This window comes from Dermacentor silvarum, chromosome 2 (assembly GCF_013339745.2).
Source record: "Dermacentor silvarum isolate Dsil-2018 chromosome 2, BIME_Dsil_1.4, whole genome shotgun sequence".
NCBI lineage: Eukaryota > Metazoa > Arthropoda > Arachnida > Ixodida > Ixodidae > Dermacentor > Dermacentor silvarum.
This window is the reverse complement of record NC_051155.1, coordinates 65,014,047-65,028,291: the sequence shown is the minus strand read 5'-3', so window position 1 is coordinate 65,028,291 and position 14,245 is coordinate 65,014,047. Positions and strand designations below refer to the sequence as shown.

Here is a 14,245-nt window from a genome sequence, read left to right as displayed (position 1 = left end):
ACCCGATTCTTGGCCTATCCCCCTTAGTGGGTCCGAGCCATGACAGAGGTCCATCATCATCATCATCATCTTTTTTATCGCTGGTGGCCGCCGAAGAGCGACGACACAGAAGCGAGGCCTGAACATCGGCTGGCGGTATCAACGGTGAGCACGCTCTCGCAGCAGTTTTAATCAGCGTGGTCAGCGCTAGAGCAACATCCCTACGATCAGCCCAGTATGACATCGCGAAAGTTCTGCCTCAAGTGGAAAAGAAACCAGCTGTCTGAAGTCGGCGTGCCAGTGCAGCTTCACATCGATGAAGCTAAGCAGGACGTGGCGCTTCTGTGCGATGGCATGTGCCTAACGGCCCACAAGACAGTGCTTGCAGCTTTCAGTCCTTTTTTCCACGAGCTCTTCGCAGCGAATCCCGGCAGCGACACCGTGGTGATACCGCATGGAGTGCGCTACGCGGACCTGACAATGGTGGTCGAGTTTATATATCGAGGTGAAGTGATCGTGCCGCATCAGCAGCTTTACTCGCTCGCCAAGGCGGCCAGTACATTCAAGGTGGAAGGAAGATTTATGTTCGCTCGGAACGACGGTACGAATCAAGTGCCGCTGAGCACGAACGTCGGTTACAGCGCGTTCCCGTGCATGACTTACTACGGACGTCAAATGCCACCTGTAGTTCAGCAAGCTCTTCGTAGCGAGTTCCAAATCACCACCGGAAAAGTAAATGCCTCCATCGACCAGACAGGCGCGGTAGCATCTGAATCCGCAGAGAATGCGCAGGATATTACCTTGGCGCTTGACGCTTTACGTGATTTTCCGGTCGCGTCTACGGCGAGAGAGACTACGCCTGCGACTGCACCGCCTTCATGTGTCGCGCCGTCGGATGACTCCGTTGATTTTCTTACCACTGGCCCGAAGCTTCCAGCCACCGTGTATCAAGTCACGGAGTCGGTGAACCATAGTGCAAAAGGCGGTGAAGCTTGCCATTTTGACACTGGCCTTAAGATACTCGACACAGCCACTGTGAAAGTTAGCATGCCCACTGAAGCATTAACACCAGTGAATGAGTCCAGACTTTCAGATGGGGAATTGTCTACGTTTGACGGGACAAGAGTAGTTCCTGTCAAAGCTTCTCTAATATCCGCCTGTTCTGAGCATGAAGAAGCAGCAGGAAAGCCATCGTTGTCGAACATTTCTGACATGGAACAGCCGCTAACAAAACTTCCCTCACCTTCCCTCGTCACTGATAACAAGACTGTCATGAACAATGGTTGTGCTTCCGGTGCCGCTGTATCCAGCGTGGAGTGTTCCTCGAAAGTGTTAATGCCACAGGAAAACATATCGAGTGCACCCGTAATAACTGATATGTGCAATCATGACTCTGTGCAACAAGAGCCAACGTCAGCTCCTGGTAGGCCAAGTTCACCATCAAGCGGCGAGGGTTCAAGCTCTGGCTCTGAAAAGACTTGTGCAGAGTGCCCTGAAGACGTGACGCCTTTGTCAAGTACTGGACAACTCAGCTCTCCTAAAGCAAAGAAACGAAAATATCGCTCCCTTTCAACGGGCAACGAACCACTGACATCCATTGACGAGCAGACAGCAGAAACATCCTGGAGTGGCCCGATAACAAGAAGCAGGGCTGCACGGCTGGCGAAACAGCTAAAATAAGCAAAGGGTTACCAGCCACTCTACAAAGGTCTGCGCTTGCGGCAAAGTAGGACCGAAGTGCAATAGGCAACATTCAGTGTTCAAAAGATACAAAATTTTGGGAAGCGACATGCCCCAGACATCGCTCATCGGCTTCCTTGCATCTGATCTGCAATAATAAAATTACAGTTTCGCCGGCCTTGCGAAGCAGTACGTCATACTTAACGCAGAAGACGCAGTACTGCGCAATGTATGTCTCGCACGTTTTCGCGTTGTGTCGTATAGAGTAAATATTTGGAGGTTGGCACGAGAAATCTGCTTTCGAGAAGCAGATTTCTCGCGTAATTTCCCTTTGAGGAGGCGGCATTCCGCTGTATTGCACGAGAGGCTCCATTGTAGTGGAAAAGCGATACGGCTCGTTCTTGTCTTTCCTATCTCGTCCTTCGCTTAGTGTTGTTGTTCTCGCCTTGAACATATGCCATGAACCCAGTAGGGGGGATTGGCCATGGTCCGCAATGGGGAATTTATCGCCCGATTCGCTTATCTTCTCTCACTAGCCCTCTATCCACGTTAGAATTATATGTTGTAGCATCAGCGGAATGGCAATATATTATACTCAGTGAGTCTCGCGCAGTTTTGTAAGCCGTATTGGTTGGAGTAAACATTCGCAGATGTGCGCTTTACGATACCCTGCTGTAAAGAATAAGGAAACCAATCATTGTGAAGGTGGCGCACTCCTTTGGTGACGCGGAAACACACGGCTATTTCTTGCTGTTCTTTCATATCCTGCCTTCCCAATTTACAGCTAGCTTGGTTTAGGCTCTTTCCCCCTCGGAGCTGCTTTAGGTCAGCTGCTGAGTGTGGCGTCAGGCAATGATCGCAGCTAGCAGCGTGATCGCGCTCTCCAGATTCGGTAAATTTATCTGCGGAGTGGTTGAGAAACATTGCGAACTGGAGTCTACAACACAAGACTATTGTATAAATTTTCCAAACTAAATTCGACAATGTAACTTGTATATAGCCGTCTACAGAAAGTATTTTTTTCATTACCGCGTCTATAAATTAAGATAATATGACTATTTGTGAATGATAGAGAGAGCCCCGTTCACCTAAGCTGACAATAAAATATGCCTGATATAAAATTAACGATTGAAAAATTCTGTTGACAATCCTGCTGTTTTCGAAAGCGGTAAGTGATCAGTTGCTACCACGGTGTAAAAAATGAAGGTGATCCGACGGCGGCGCGAGGCGCGGCCACTTAGTGTGACTCTACGCACGCCGCTGCCGCAAGGGACAGCATCTGTTCTGGGGGCCACTTTTTCGCTCGCTTTGCTGGTGCTTTTATGGGCACGCGTGGCAGAAGTGCTTTATTTCGATGAATATATGTCGTTCGCCTGCTTAAAACGACTCTACTTGGTTGGAGGAACGTTCCTTTATATTTCTGCCGACATTCCGATTGGCTCCGACGCGGCGAGCAGCGGTAAGCGCAGCGCTCTGCTCGAGCAGACGAGGCGTCTCTCTCGTGTTCGAAATGACGGTATTTTGACTGTAAGTGGCATGAAACCTTCTACCTGCTCATAATTTGGCGTCTAAATAACGAAAAATTGCATATCTTTAGGTATGGGTGTTTAAATGCTGATGGAGGTCGTAAATTATTCACTGTTGTGCCGCTTCTCCAAGGCCTCCTGAACACGTGCTGCCCCTTGCGGCGGCGCTCACTTCCGGTCACACGAAGTGGCCGCTCTCTCGCCCCAGCGCGGGCGCGCCGTCGGAACACCTATCTTCTTACACCGTGGTGGTTACTTCAATTAGTTTTTCAGTAAAATGTTCACTTATCATACAAATATTATCTCCTGACAGTGGATTTCCAAGGATCGAAAATTTCTCTGCAACATCAGCATTGGGGTTACGAACGGAATTGAACAGTGATGTGTAATATCCCTAAAGGTGTTGGTGACGAGGGTTCCGCTAGAATATATTGCTGTAATACGCATGGAATTTGCATAGCGGCGCTCGTCCGGTAATGCTTGACTGTCGGCTCCGCAAAATGTGTACGTAAGGCACGATGTGTACGTGAGCGAATACGGGAATCTCTATAGCGTTCTGTGCCATGGATTTGAACATAGCTCTTAGTAAAAGCGATTGCATCTATACATACACCATGCGATTCTGACTGCAGCTCATGAAGGTCATAAGAATCTTTCTGCAAAAAATTATTATTGCACTTTTTAAAAGACGATCTAAGACGATAGAACTAATTACAATTGCTCTACCGCAGGCAATGCATGCAAATTCTTATAAAAGATAGACGGTAACATTGAACGCACAGAAGATACGAAATCTTTGTAGCTAATTAAGACAGAATGAAACGGTGACAGTGCTCACTTCGGACTGAAATTAGTGCGAATATTACTCGCAACCGGGTAATTACCATGTAGTCATCACTTAATGAAATTGCTCCCACTTCACATGAAAGGCGGCGATCTGGGAGCACTGTAGAAACATACGTGCGATGATGACGAAAATGGGAGGCCCCCGAAAATGTATGTAGGAGCACTAAACTGTAAGAAAATTACCAAACGTGAATAAGTCCAGCGTTGTCGGTGGTGCATGAAATGGCGAAGACGGAACAACGACGTCATTATGACGACAACGGAAAGACGAAAATGGCATGACGATGAAGGCATTACGACGACACATGTTCCGACGAGTGCATGAGGACCACGGATTGACGTAGATGGCGTGACAAGAAAAAAAAAATAATAACTATTGAATGGAAGCGCCGAAATGAATATGACCTTGTTTTCTTGTGTATAGCAAACTGCTGAGCTTGCGTACAACAGCCTCATTCGCAGGCAAGTCTCTATTCGCAGCAAATCACCGGGACCGGCCAATCGTGCAAGAGAGAAGCCAGCGTCCGAAAACCGGGGTGAAGAGACGCATAAAGCTTTCCTTTATTAATACAGAAATAATATCTAGGGAAGAGAGGGGGGAAGGGAGGGGGGGAGCTAATATATATTGGTCCCAATAAGCAAACGCGACGGAATGAGGATCGGCAGTTTAATGCTACTTCTACGTACTAAGAGCAGCACTCGCTAGGCACTGGTGACAGCGTAGGCATCTGTATGGCGTACGGATGCGGTCTTTATTCGCTCAATTTGCTGCGTTTCTTGTTGAAGGGAACTGTCCTAGCATGGTTCCGGTGTATCTGAGCATACTTTGCTTCGCTCATAATGTCACACAGCCTTCAGAGGACAGCCTTCAGAGGCTCATAATGGAAACAGCCTTCAGAAGCAGCTGTGCCCGTGCTATGCTATCCGGCGATTAGTATTGTTTGACCGCACCATATGTAAGATGGTAGATATCGCGCGCCGCCGTTTTACATTGTTGTTATAATGGCGTAGTCATATTGTCTTCATCACGTCGTCTTCGAGCCATCGTCTTCATTCCATCGTTGCCATTCCATTGTCGACATCGCGTCATCAACCCATGGCTGTGACGATGGAGACTCGTTCTTGGAAGCTCTTTGCGGCCACGCGACAGAATTGCCACTCGCTGGAGACTCGTTCTTGGAAGCTCTTTGCGGCCACACGCGACAGCATTGCACTCGCTCTGGCTCTATTGAACAAAGCTAGAAGAGATCAAACCCAACCAGCGTGGTGGTGTCATCGACCACGTCTTCACCAAATGGATTGATCTAGCCACTTGCGAGCGCGTCTCGTACTTCAGTGAACCTATAGGTCGCTGCTATCTATAGTGTGTCCCATCAAACGTTAGCCAAGATCTTATAAGAAAAAATTAAAAAAAAAACCGAGCAAGATAAGTTTATGAGACCTACGGTGTTCGCTTGTCTCACCTTTGACTAATGGACACCGTAGGTCTTAAAGTTGTATTTTGCAACGTGATTTTTTGTCAATTTTTTTTTAGTTTAGCAGCTTGGCTAACGTTAGCTGGAACACACGGTATAGGAGGTAGCATCCGTGCGGCTGAAGAAACGTCACTGAAAGCACTTACAAATGGCACGTAGAAAATAAAGAGTTTTCTCAAACATTTCCGTCGTCTATACTTTTCAGAAATGTGCTTCACATGACATAGATAGTCATCAATGGTGATTTCTGCCTGAATGTTTTAGCTACCTGCGACTCCTGTATCGATGGTGTAGATAGTAGTAGGGGGCTAGATAGATAGATAGATAGATAGATAGATAGATAGATAGATAGATAGATAGATAGATAGATACTGCAAAAGTAGCAAATGTTCGCCAAGAAATGCTTCGCATTTAAAACATGAGCGAGTACTGCGTAACTGGACAGAACCAAGCTAATATTGTTTGCCGTCGCTTCGAGCAAGTCAGACTATTTTAAATGCGAAGCGTTTCTTGGCGAACATTTGCTACTTTGACACTATCTATCTATCTATCTATCTATCTATCTATCTATCTATCTATCTATCTATCTTTCTATCTAGCCGCCTAGGTCTTTGTGCTCTTATGGTCGTTTCGTTAACTTCGTATGTACCAAAATTGCCATACTCTAACAATAGTATATGACGATCATAAATGATATGTCATGACATGAATGTCATGACATGCGTGTCGTGTAGGTCATAAAACAGCCGCCTACGTTTTGGTGCTCTCATGGTCGTTTCGATACCTTGGTAGGTACCAAAATTTGCATAGTATGCCAGGAGTGTATGACGAACATAAGTGATAGCTCATGACATAAATGTCATGACATGTGTGTCATGTAGGTTATGACAATGACCCAGCAAAAAAAGATCAACACTCAAAAACCACTGATGTGGGTTCGGACGTGGGTACTAAGTGAAGGAAACACTAAAAGATGCTGGTAGAAGTCGTAGTCATGAGCATGACTCAGCATAAATGTCTATGACTCAGCGAAAAAAATATTTGCACTCAAAAACCAATGGAATGGGTTCAGATGTGGTAGTAAGTGAAGGTAAAGGCTAAAGGTTGATGGTAGAAGTCATAGTCATGACCATGACTGAGAAAAAATGACAATAATTCAGCGAAAAAAGATTAAGTCAGAAACCACTGAAATGGGTTCGGACGTGGGCACTAAGTGAAGAAATCACTAAAGGATGGTGGTAGATGTCACAGTCATCAGCATGAGGGAAGTAAAGTCGTCAAATTTATTGCAACAGCCATGTTGGAGTTACATGGTGACAGTATTACAGCAGGAGGTCCCAGAGCTTTGAGCAAACTGTCAGGGGGACCTGCTATAATTACAGAAATAGGGTTATTATACAAAACAGCAAACAAGTATGGTCACGTGAGCAATGATAATAATAATAATTAGGTAAGTTGATGATCTATAACAGGTAATTGGATACATAGGTTAATTGCAATGGTAATTATTGAATATACGAAAAATAATCGAAAGCGTGGGAACAAATAGAATAACAACAAATATTCACAAGAATAATCAATCCGACATAGGAGACCAAACTCGTATTATTATCAATAATATAAATTTCTTATACAAAAACAAAAGGTAAAGCAAAAATGACAGTTACTCAGCAAAAAAATCATTAACACTCAAAAACCACTGGAATGGGTTAGGACGTGGGCACTAAGTGAAGTAAACCCTAAAGGATGATAATAGAAGTCATAATCATCGCCATGACTCAGAAAAGATGACTGACTCAGCGAAAAAAGATTTATACTCAAAAACCACTTAAATGGGTTCGGACTTGAGCAATAAGTGAAGGAAACACTAAAATTTCTGGTAGAAGTCATAGTCATGACCATGACTAAGCAAAAATGAGAATGGCTCAGCGAAAAAAGATTAACACTCAAAAACCAATGGAATGGGTACGGATGTGGTACTTAATGAAGGAAAAGGCTGAACGTTGATGGTCGGAGTCATAGTCATGAGCATGATTAAGGCATTCGCTTTAAGGTCTTAATGGTGCAGCTGAAGGGACTCCTAAGGACTCATGACATGAATGTCATGACGTGCGTGTCATGTAGGTCACGAAACAGCCGCCTACGTCTTGGTGCTCTCATGGTCGTTTCGTTAACTTGGTAGGCTCGCCGCACACTGCTTCGCATAAAATCGATTCCCACAAGTCCAGGGATCTGCCGTCTTTTTGTATTTGGCCTAATTACATATTTAGTTGCTAGACTAAAAGTAATTAAACGGAAACTGAGACGGATTTCCGCTGAACTATTACGTCATAGACTAAAAGTATCAATGAGAAAATTGTAGACCATCGTAAAAATTTTCCTATTGAGATTTCTGCTCCTGAACACGGGCTGCATAAAAGTTTTTTTAAAGCCTGAAGGAAAGCCCGCAAAAATGTTTATTGTTAGTATGTGTGAGAGCGATAGAAATCTATTTACAAAGAGGCAGAGAGATAGGCCTGAATATGTTTTCTACGAATTGGGCACTGTGGCCTTCGACAAGAAATCACATTATGCCTGCGCGCGTGCCCGCGCGCGCATCGAATAGGTCACAGTGTATCCAATTGTATTTTTGCGGGACGTTACAATTAGAAATAATTTAAAAATTTTGATTATGAGGTTTTACGTGCCAGAATCACGATCTGATTATGAGGCATGCCGTAGTGTGGCACTCTGGAATAATTTGGAGCATTTGGGGCTCGTTAACGTGCACCTAAATCTAAGTACACGGGTGTTTTCGCATTTCGCCCCCATCGAAATGCGGCAGCCGTGGCCGAAATTTGATCCCGCAACCTGGTGCTTAGCAACTCAATACCGTAATCGCTAAACAACGAAGGCGGGTCGTCAGTCGGTGTCACGTGAGGGTAGAATAAAACTGCGTTTCGCTGAAATGGATCCCTGGGTGAGACTAAAAATCGTTTTCTAAAGGATTTTCATTCTCCCTAATTTAGATTTTTATGAACGCGTGCGAAACGGTTTAAACCGGTTTGAAGCATTATATTTCTGCTCTCAAGATGACCCTGAACCTAATCAGAAAATATGCGGAAACCTGAACCTGGGATGCTCTAACGTAAAATGATTCCAAACTGTTTTGATTCCAATTTCTGCAATCAGCCTCCACGATTGGTCAAAACATTTTCGGGCCACTTCCAACTTCAGCTGTCTGTCACACGACGTCACGAAAACCGCGATAGCTCTCCATCTGATATAACGTGTACACACTGATTATGCATGAATTAAACCGCGCACAAAAGAAAAATAATCATTCTTATGCGATGCCTTTTCTCCATTAGGCCTCTGTTATTGGTCCAATGCATTCGGACTACGCCCATTTCGCCTGTCACGCGACCTCACAAAACCGCGAAAACTCACCACGTCAACGTGACGTGTATGCGAAAAGAGTGCATTAATCAGCCGAAAAAAAAACTGAAAATTTTCCTAAATCGCGACAGAAGTCGTTATGAAGAGCTCGAGATTACAGAGAATGGAAAGCAGCGAAAGGGTATAGAATTAGCAAATCGTCTCAATGAACACTTTACAAATTTAGTGATTAGCGCACACAATATAGATGCTCTCAATTTTTTGGGTGCGCCCAGTGTAAATACAGCGTTTTTTGAACCTACGACACCTGACGAGGTTTACTCTGCTTTTATATCCTTAAAGAACAGTAAGGCATGTGACATTGATGATCTTCAGATTAAACCAATAAATTTGCAATCGTGCCCGCGTTTACCCACGTATTCAATATTTGCTTGTCTACTGGCGTCTTCCCTACAAAAATGCAACAGGCAAAGGTTACTGCTGTGTTCAAATCAGGGGACAGAAATGACATGTCAAATTATCGGCCGGTGTCAATGCTTCCTGTCATATCAAAAGGCTTAGAGGAGGTTATCTGTAAAAGGGTTGTGTCGTTTTCTGAAAAATGTCAATTATTATCACCGCATCAATTTGGGTTTCGTAGGGGCCAATCGACTGAATTAGGCCTATTAACACAGAAGGATTTATTCTCGAACGGCTGTGAAGAAAAAAATTAACCTTAGGCGTATTCATTGATTTTTCCAAAGCCTTTGAGAGGATCAATCATATTGCTACACGCGTGTGGTATTTGACTGTTTGAACGAGGAGCGCGGGCGCCATCACTCGAGTAAAGAAGAGGAAGAATGAGCTGGGCTCGCACTGTGAATCTAACCGAGATACAGAAAATTTTGTTTGCAAAATGATTTAAGCAACTTACCGCTGAAACCATCTACAGACTTTCAGCATCTAGGTTTTTGCTGGAATAAACAGTGGTGCTCTTCGCGGCAGTTGGAAGTTACTTACACCAGACTACGCTGTCGCATCCCGCAATTGAATTTTTATTTACATAGAGCTGGTCTCACGATGTCCCCTCTATGTCAAAACTGTAAGGAAATTGAATCAATAGAACATTACTTTTTATCATGCAGACGATATTCACGCCACAGAAAGTTATTACTAGAAGCTCCACTTTACAAAATTGGATTAGGTTTAAACATACCAGTATTGTTATCATTGGGGGCTTCAGTACCAGGCTATAGTCACAGAGACGTGTGTTGCGCAGTATTTAATTTCTTAACTGAAACAAAACGATTACCCTGCTAATTATTGTATTTGTATTCTACACATCAGATGCATTCATATCACCTAAATTGATTTCTCCAAATTGTTTTGTTAATATTACCTCCCTCTGATTGTAACAACTCTTCACTTTCACCTTTTTCAGTCAGTCTGACTGCTCGCTCGCGTGCTAATCTGGTTATTGCGACATCTGTCTTTTTTGTCTTTTACTTGGCATTTCTTGTTTTCTTGTTTTAAAATATGAATTTTCTTTAGCATTCCCACTGCCGCCCGATTCTTGGCCTATCCCCCTTAGTGGGTGCGAGCCATAACGAAGGTGCATCATCATCATCATCACTAACCGGTCAGCGCTGCAGCCGCTTTTGTAAATATAACCTGTAAATAGTTGCCCGTCTTACTGACTCGTCCTTCGCGTAACATTGTGGTGGAGATGGAACGTTTCCCGTCCTCGCCACGGAGCTCCGAAGCGGCCGCACCGTCGTCTTCTCAGCCATGCCTTCCGATGGAAACACCCCGTCGCCACCTACACTTGCGGCGCCAACCACAACGTACGTTACGGTTCCTAGTCTCCGTGATCCTGGGACATTCGCCCAAAATGGCGTTGACGTCGACGACTGGCTCAGCATGTATGAGCGTGTTAGCCGAAGCCACCACTGGGACCCTACCATCTGTGAGCGGAGGAAGCGGGCAGAAAGGTTGAAAAACGTTTAATTGGCAAAAATTCAAACTGCGTTCATTGTTTGAGGCTGAAAAAACTCCGGCTCTCCGCTCTCCTCTCGCAAAACGTCACACGACTCTCAAGGTTGCTTGACCTGGTTTCGAGTACAGCTATGTTTAGAGCTGAAGCTCACATCCCACCCCACTTAGAAGTCCAAGTCCACTTGGAAAAGAAAAGCTACTGTTGCATTGACAGGCCACATAGTCTTGTAGATGGGTGGGCGGGCAGTCTGGGCTGTCTGACTGGGCACCGATCGTTCAGCGTCAAAGCAGATGCAGTTTCTGCACTACGTGACACCGGGCGAGAAGTCTTCAAAGGTGGATGGTGCATTCTTCAACCGAAAAGGCATTTGCGTCCATTTGAAAGTACCCTGGTGCGTGATGAATGTGGTTTTCTCCTGGTCTTCCTCTTTCACTCTGAGTTGCCAGTATGTACAGCACAAATCCAAGACCGCGAACAGGGAGCTGCCAGCAAGGTCATCAAAAATGTCGTCAGCCCGGGGAAGTGGCTGCAGAACATTCACTGTCATATTGTTCAGAGGTATGTAATTCACACACAGCCTCTTTTTGTTGTTTTGCGTCACTACCACCGCTGGAAAGCCCCATGGGCCATAGGATGGTCGGATGATGTCACTCTCAAGCAGAGTCGCTGTCTGACGCTTGAGAAATTGTCTATCACTGGCTGTGTAACGGTACGACTTTCGACCGTAGGGCTTGGCGTCAGGCACCAGCTTGATCTCGTGTTCGATGCCTTCATAGAGACCGATGTCTTCAGGGCTTGTGCTGAAAAGACCAGCATGACGTTGTACAATGCGTTTTACGGCTGCTTGTTCTTCATGATTCAGCTGAGCTCCAAGGCAGATGTCATTCAGGGGATCGTCAGGGACGTTAGCAAGTGGGTCTGAAGGCAATGGGCTGGAAGAGCTTGTCTGGAGTGGGCTTGTGGGGCATGTTGTTTCCAGTTGAACTAGGGCCGCCTTGTTGAGCTGGCTCCACAAGGGTTCATTCTCGTCTGGCTCGTACTCGAATTGAAGTGGCTCTGCCGTGGGCTGCAAGGGATCAAAACGTGACAATGCAGATGTTGTCAAAATTACTGCATTTGACATTCTTGGCAATAGTTTCTCTTTGCACTGCACGACAACGTTGGTAGATGGCTGGCAGATCACAGGCAGCTTTGGAGGTTTGAAGTGGAGTTCAGCTTGAGCTGCGTAAAACCAATCCTCTCCCAGAATGAGGGGAAGGGCGTTCCGTTCAAGGATGGCTGCTTCGACAACTGCGGATAGAGACCCAATAGTGATCCTCAAAAAGACAGATCCTTTCGGCATGACGGAGCTTCCGCCGACGACAAGCAAAGGTGGCTTGGTCCACGGTTCGATGTTGAGGTTTGATGCTAAGCTTGCTGCAAGAATGGTGACGTTTGAACCGCTGTCTGGGAAAGCACTGATCTCTCCCAGTCCTTTGACGTGAGCAGTAGCAACGGCACATCTGAACTTGGATCCATGCAGGGTGTCATCGACACGGCCAACAAAGGCTGTTGGTGCTTTGGGGACTGTCGGCTTGTTGTCACCCGAAGGTTGCTTTGGTGTAGTACATTTACTTGCTAGGTGACCCTTCTCTTGACAGTTGTAGCACACCGCATCTTTCAAGTCTTGTCCTTTTCTGTATGCTGGGGCACTATACTTAGCTGAAATGGCTTCGTACCTCGACTCTTGGTCCGCAGGTGGTAGGCTGTTAATACGAGGAGGCAGTGTCATGCGTGTGGTTTGCTGGAACGTAGATGGTCGAGCAGTCTGTGAGGAGTTCACAGTACTGTCAGTTCTGGCAGTAGCACTCTGGAGCTGGAGGCGTCCCGGCTGTCTTGCGAATTTCTCTGCTGGCTGTGGAGATCGGATCAGGCGGGCGTGGTCCACTGCTCTATCCACTTCGGATACAATGCTGAAGAAGTCGTCCACGGTACGGGGTCGCTGAACAGCGATGGATGTGGCTACCTGGTCGTCCCGAATGCCTTGAACGAGGTATTCGATGCGTTCCTTGTCAGTAATGGGAACTGGACAACGTGACATGGTCTTGAGCTTTGCAAAGGTGTACTGCTGCAGGCTCTCTCCGGCTTTTTGTGTGAGGGCTGTGACCTTCTGTTGCCACTGTATCATGGAAAGTTGCTCGACGAATTGTTCTTGGAGTCCGGCCTTCCAGATGGTCCATGTGGTAAGCTGTCGCCCTGTTGAGGCATGCCAGTCTGCTGCGACTCCACGTAGCTTTCCTTGTGCAATGGCGAGGAGAGTTGGGTCTTCCCATCGTGCAAGTCGTTGAATGCGCTCGAGCTCTTCGATCCAATGCTTGAAAGTAGGGGTGCCACTTCCGTTGAAGGTAGGCAGCGAAGCTGAGAGGTCTGGTAGCGTTGTCACGTGCACTGGGTTCGCGTGACTTGCTATCGTGGTCATCATAATGGCCATGTTTTGGTGAAGAAAAGCTGCCATGCGCTGCATGTTCTCTGCTGGGTCTGACGTGAAGGCTGGCATCGCTGGGAATGACGTCGTAGGCACTGGCATGGTCGGGAACGACGTTGCAATCTCGGGCACGCATGGCGCGGGTTCGTGGTTTGGCGGTGGGTCTTTCGCGGTATCAACCAAAAGTCGGTCGATTAGTTCCTCCTTGTTGCCGGTTGTGGAGAGGTTTCGGCGTTGCAGCTCAATTTTAATCAATTGTGCATTCAACGTGGCGAGGTCTTCTGCGGTGGCAACACGCCAGTTGATGAACGACATCGTTGACACGCCGGGCTGGGTAGGCTTAGGAATGGTTTGGCGTTCAACAGCGCTCAATCGAGGGCACGGCGGCTTACTTGGCGGGCGAAGTGGCTGTGGCAGGTTGCGGATGTCGACTGCGCCATGTGTGAGCGGAGGAAGCGGGCAGAAAGGTTGAAAAACGTTTAATTGGCAAAAATTCAAACTGCGTTCATTGTTTGAGGCTGAAAAAACTCCGGCTCTCCGCTCTTCTCTCGCAAAACGTCACACGACTCTCAAGGTTGTTTGACCTGGTTTCGAGTACAGCTATGTTTAGAGCTGAAGCTCACATACTTAGCTAACATACCGTCGAGGGGTCGTGGATGAAGGGGGGCCGGACTCGCCGCCATCAAGCTAAGTATCAGGCATGCCAATGTGATCATTTATCCGGACGGGACACCGCGTGTCTGGTTTCGCACCCATGTGTTTTAGCTATTGAGCTGGGACATTTTCAAAGAGAGGCTTCGCGACCTATTTGGCAACCCGTCAGGTCGCCAACAGGCTGCGCGAAAAGAGCTTGCTACCCGTGTCCAGTCGTCGACAGAATCGTATGTCTCCTACATACAGGAAGAGCTTGCGCTTTGCCCGA

General features: G+C 46.4%; 1 protein-coding gene across 1 annotated transcript; it reads left to right on the top strand.

Moving 5' to 3' along the window:
- Window positions 1–82: 82 nt before the first annotated feature.
- Window positions 83–1,483, top strand: LOC125943436 (protein tramtrack, beta isoform-like). The gene is made up of 2 exons (XM_049662752.1): window positions 83–741; window positions 1,385–1,483. Exons 1-2 carry the CDS (start codon window positions 217–219, stop codon window positions 1,481–1,483), a joined length of 624 nt encoding a protein of 207 aa, XP_049518709.1. The 5' UTR covers window positions 83–216.
- The last annotated feature ends 12,762 nt before the right edge of the window (window positions 1,484–14,245 follow it).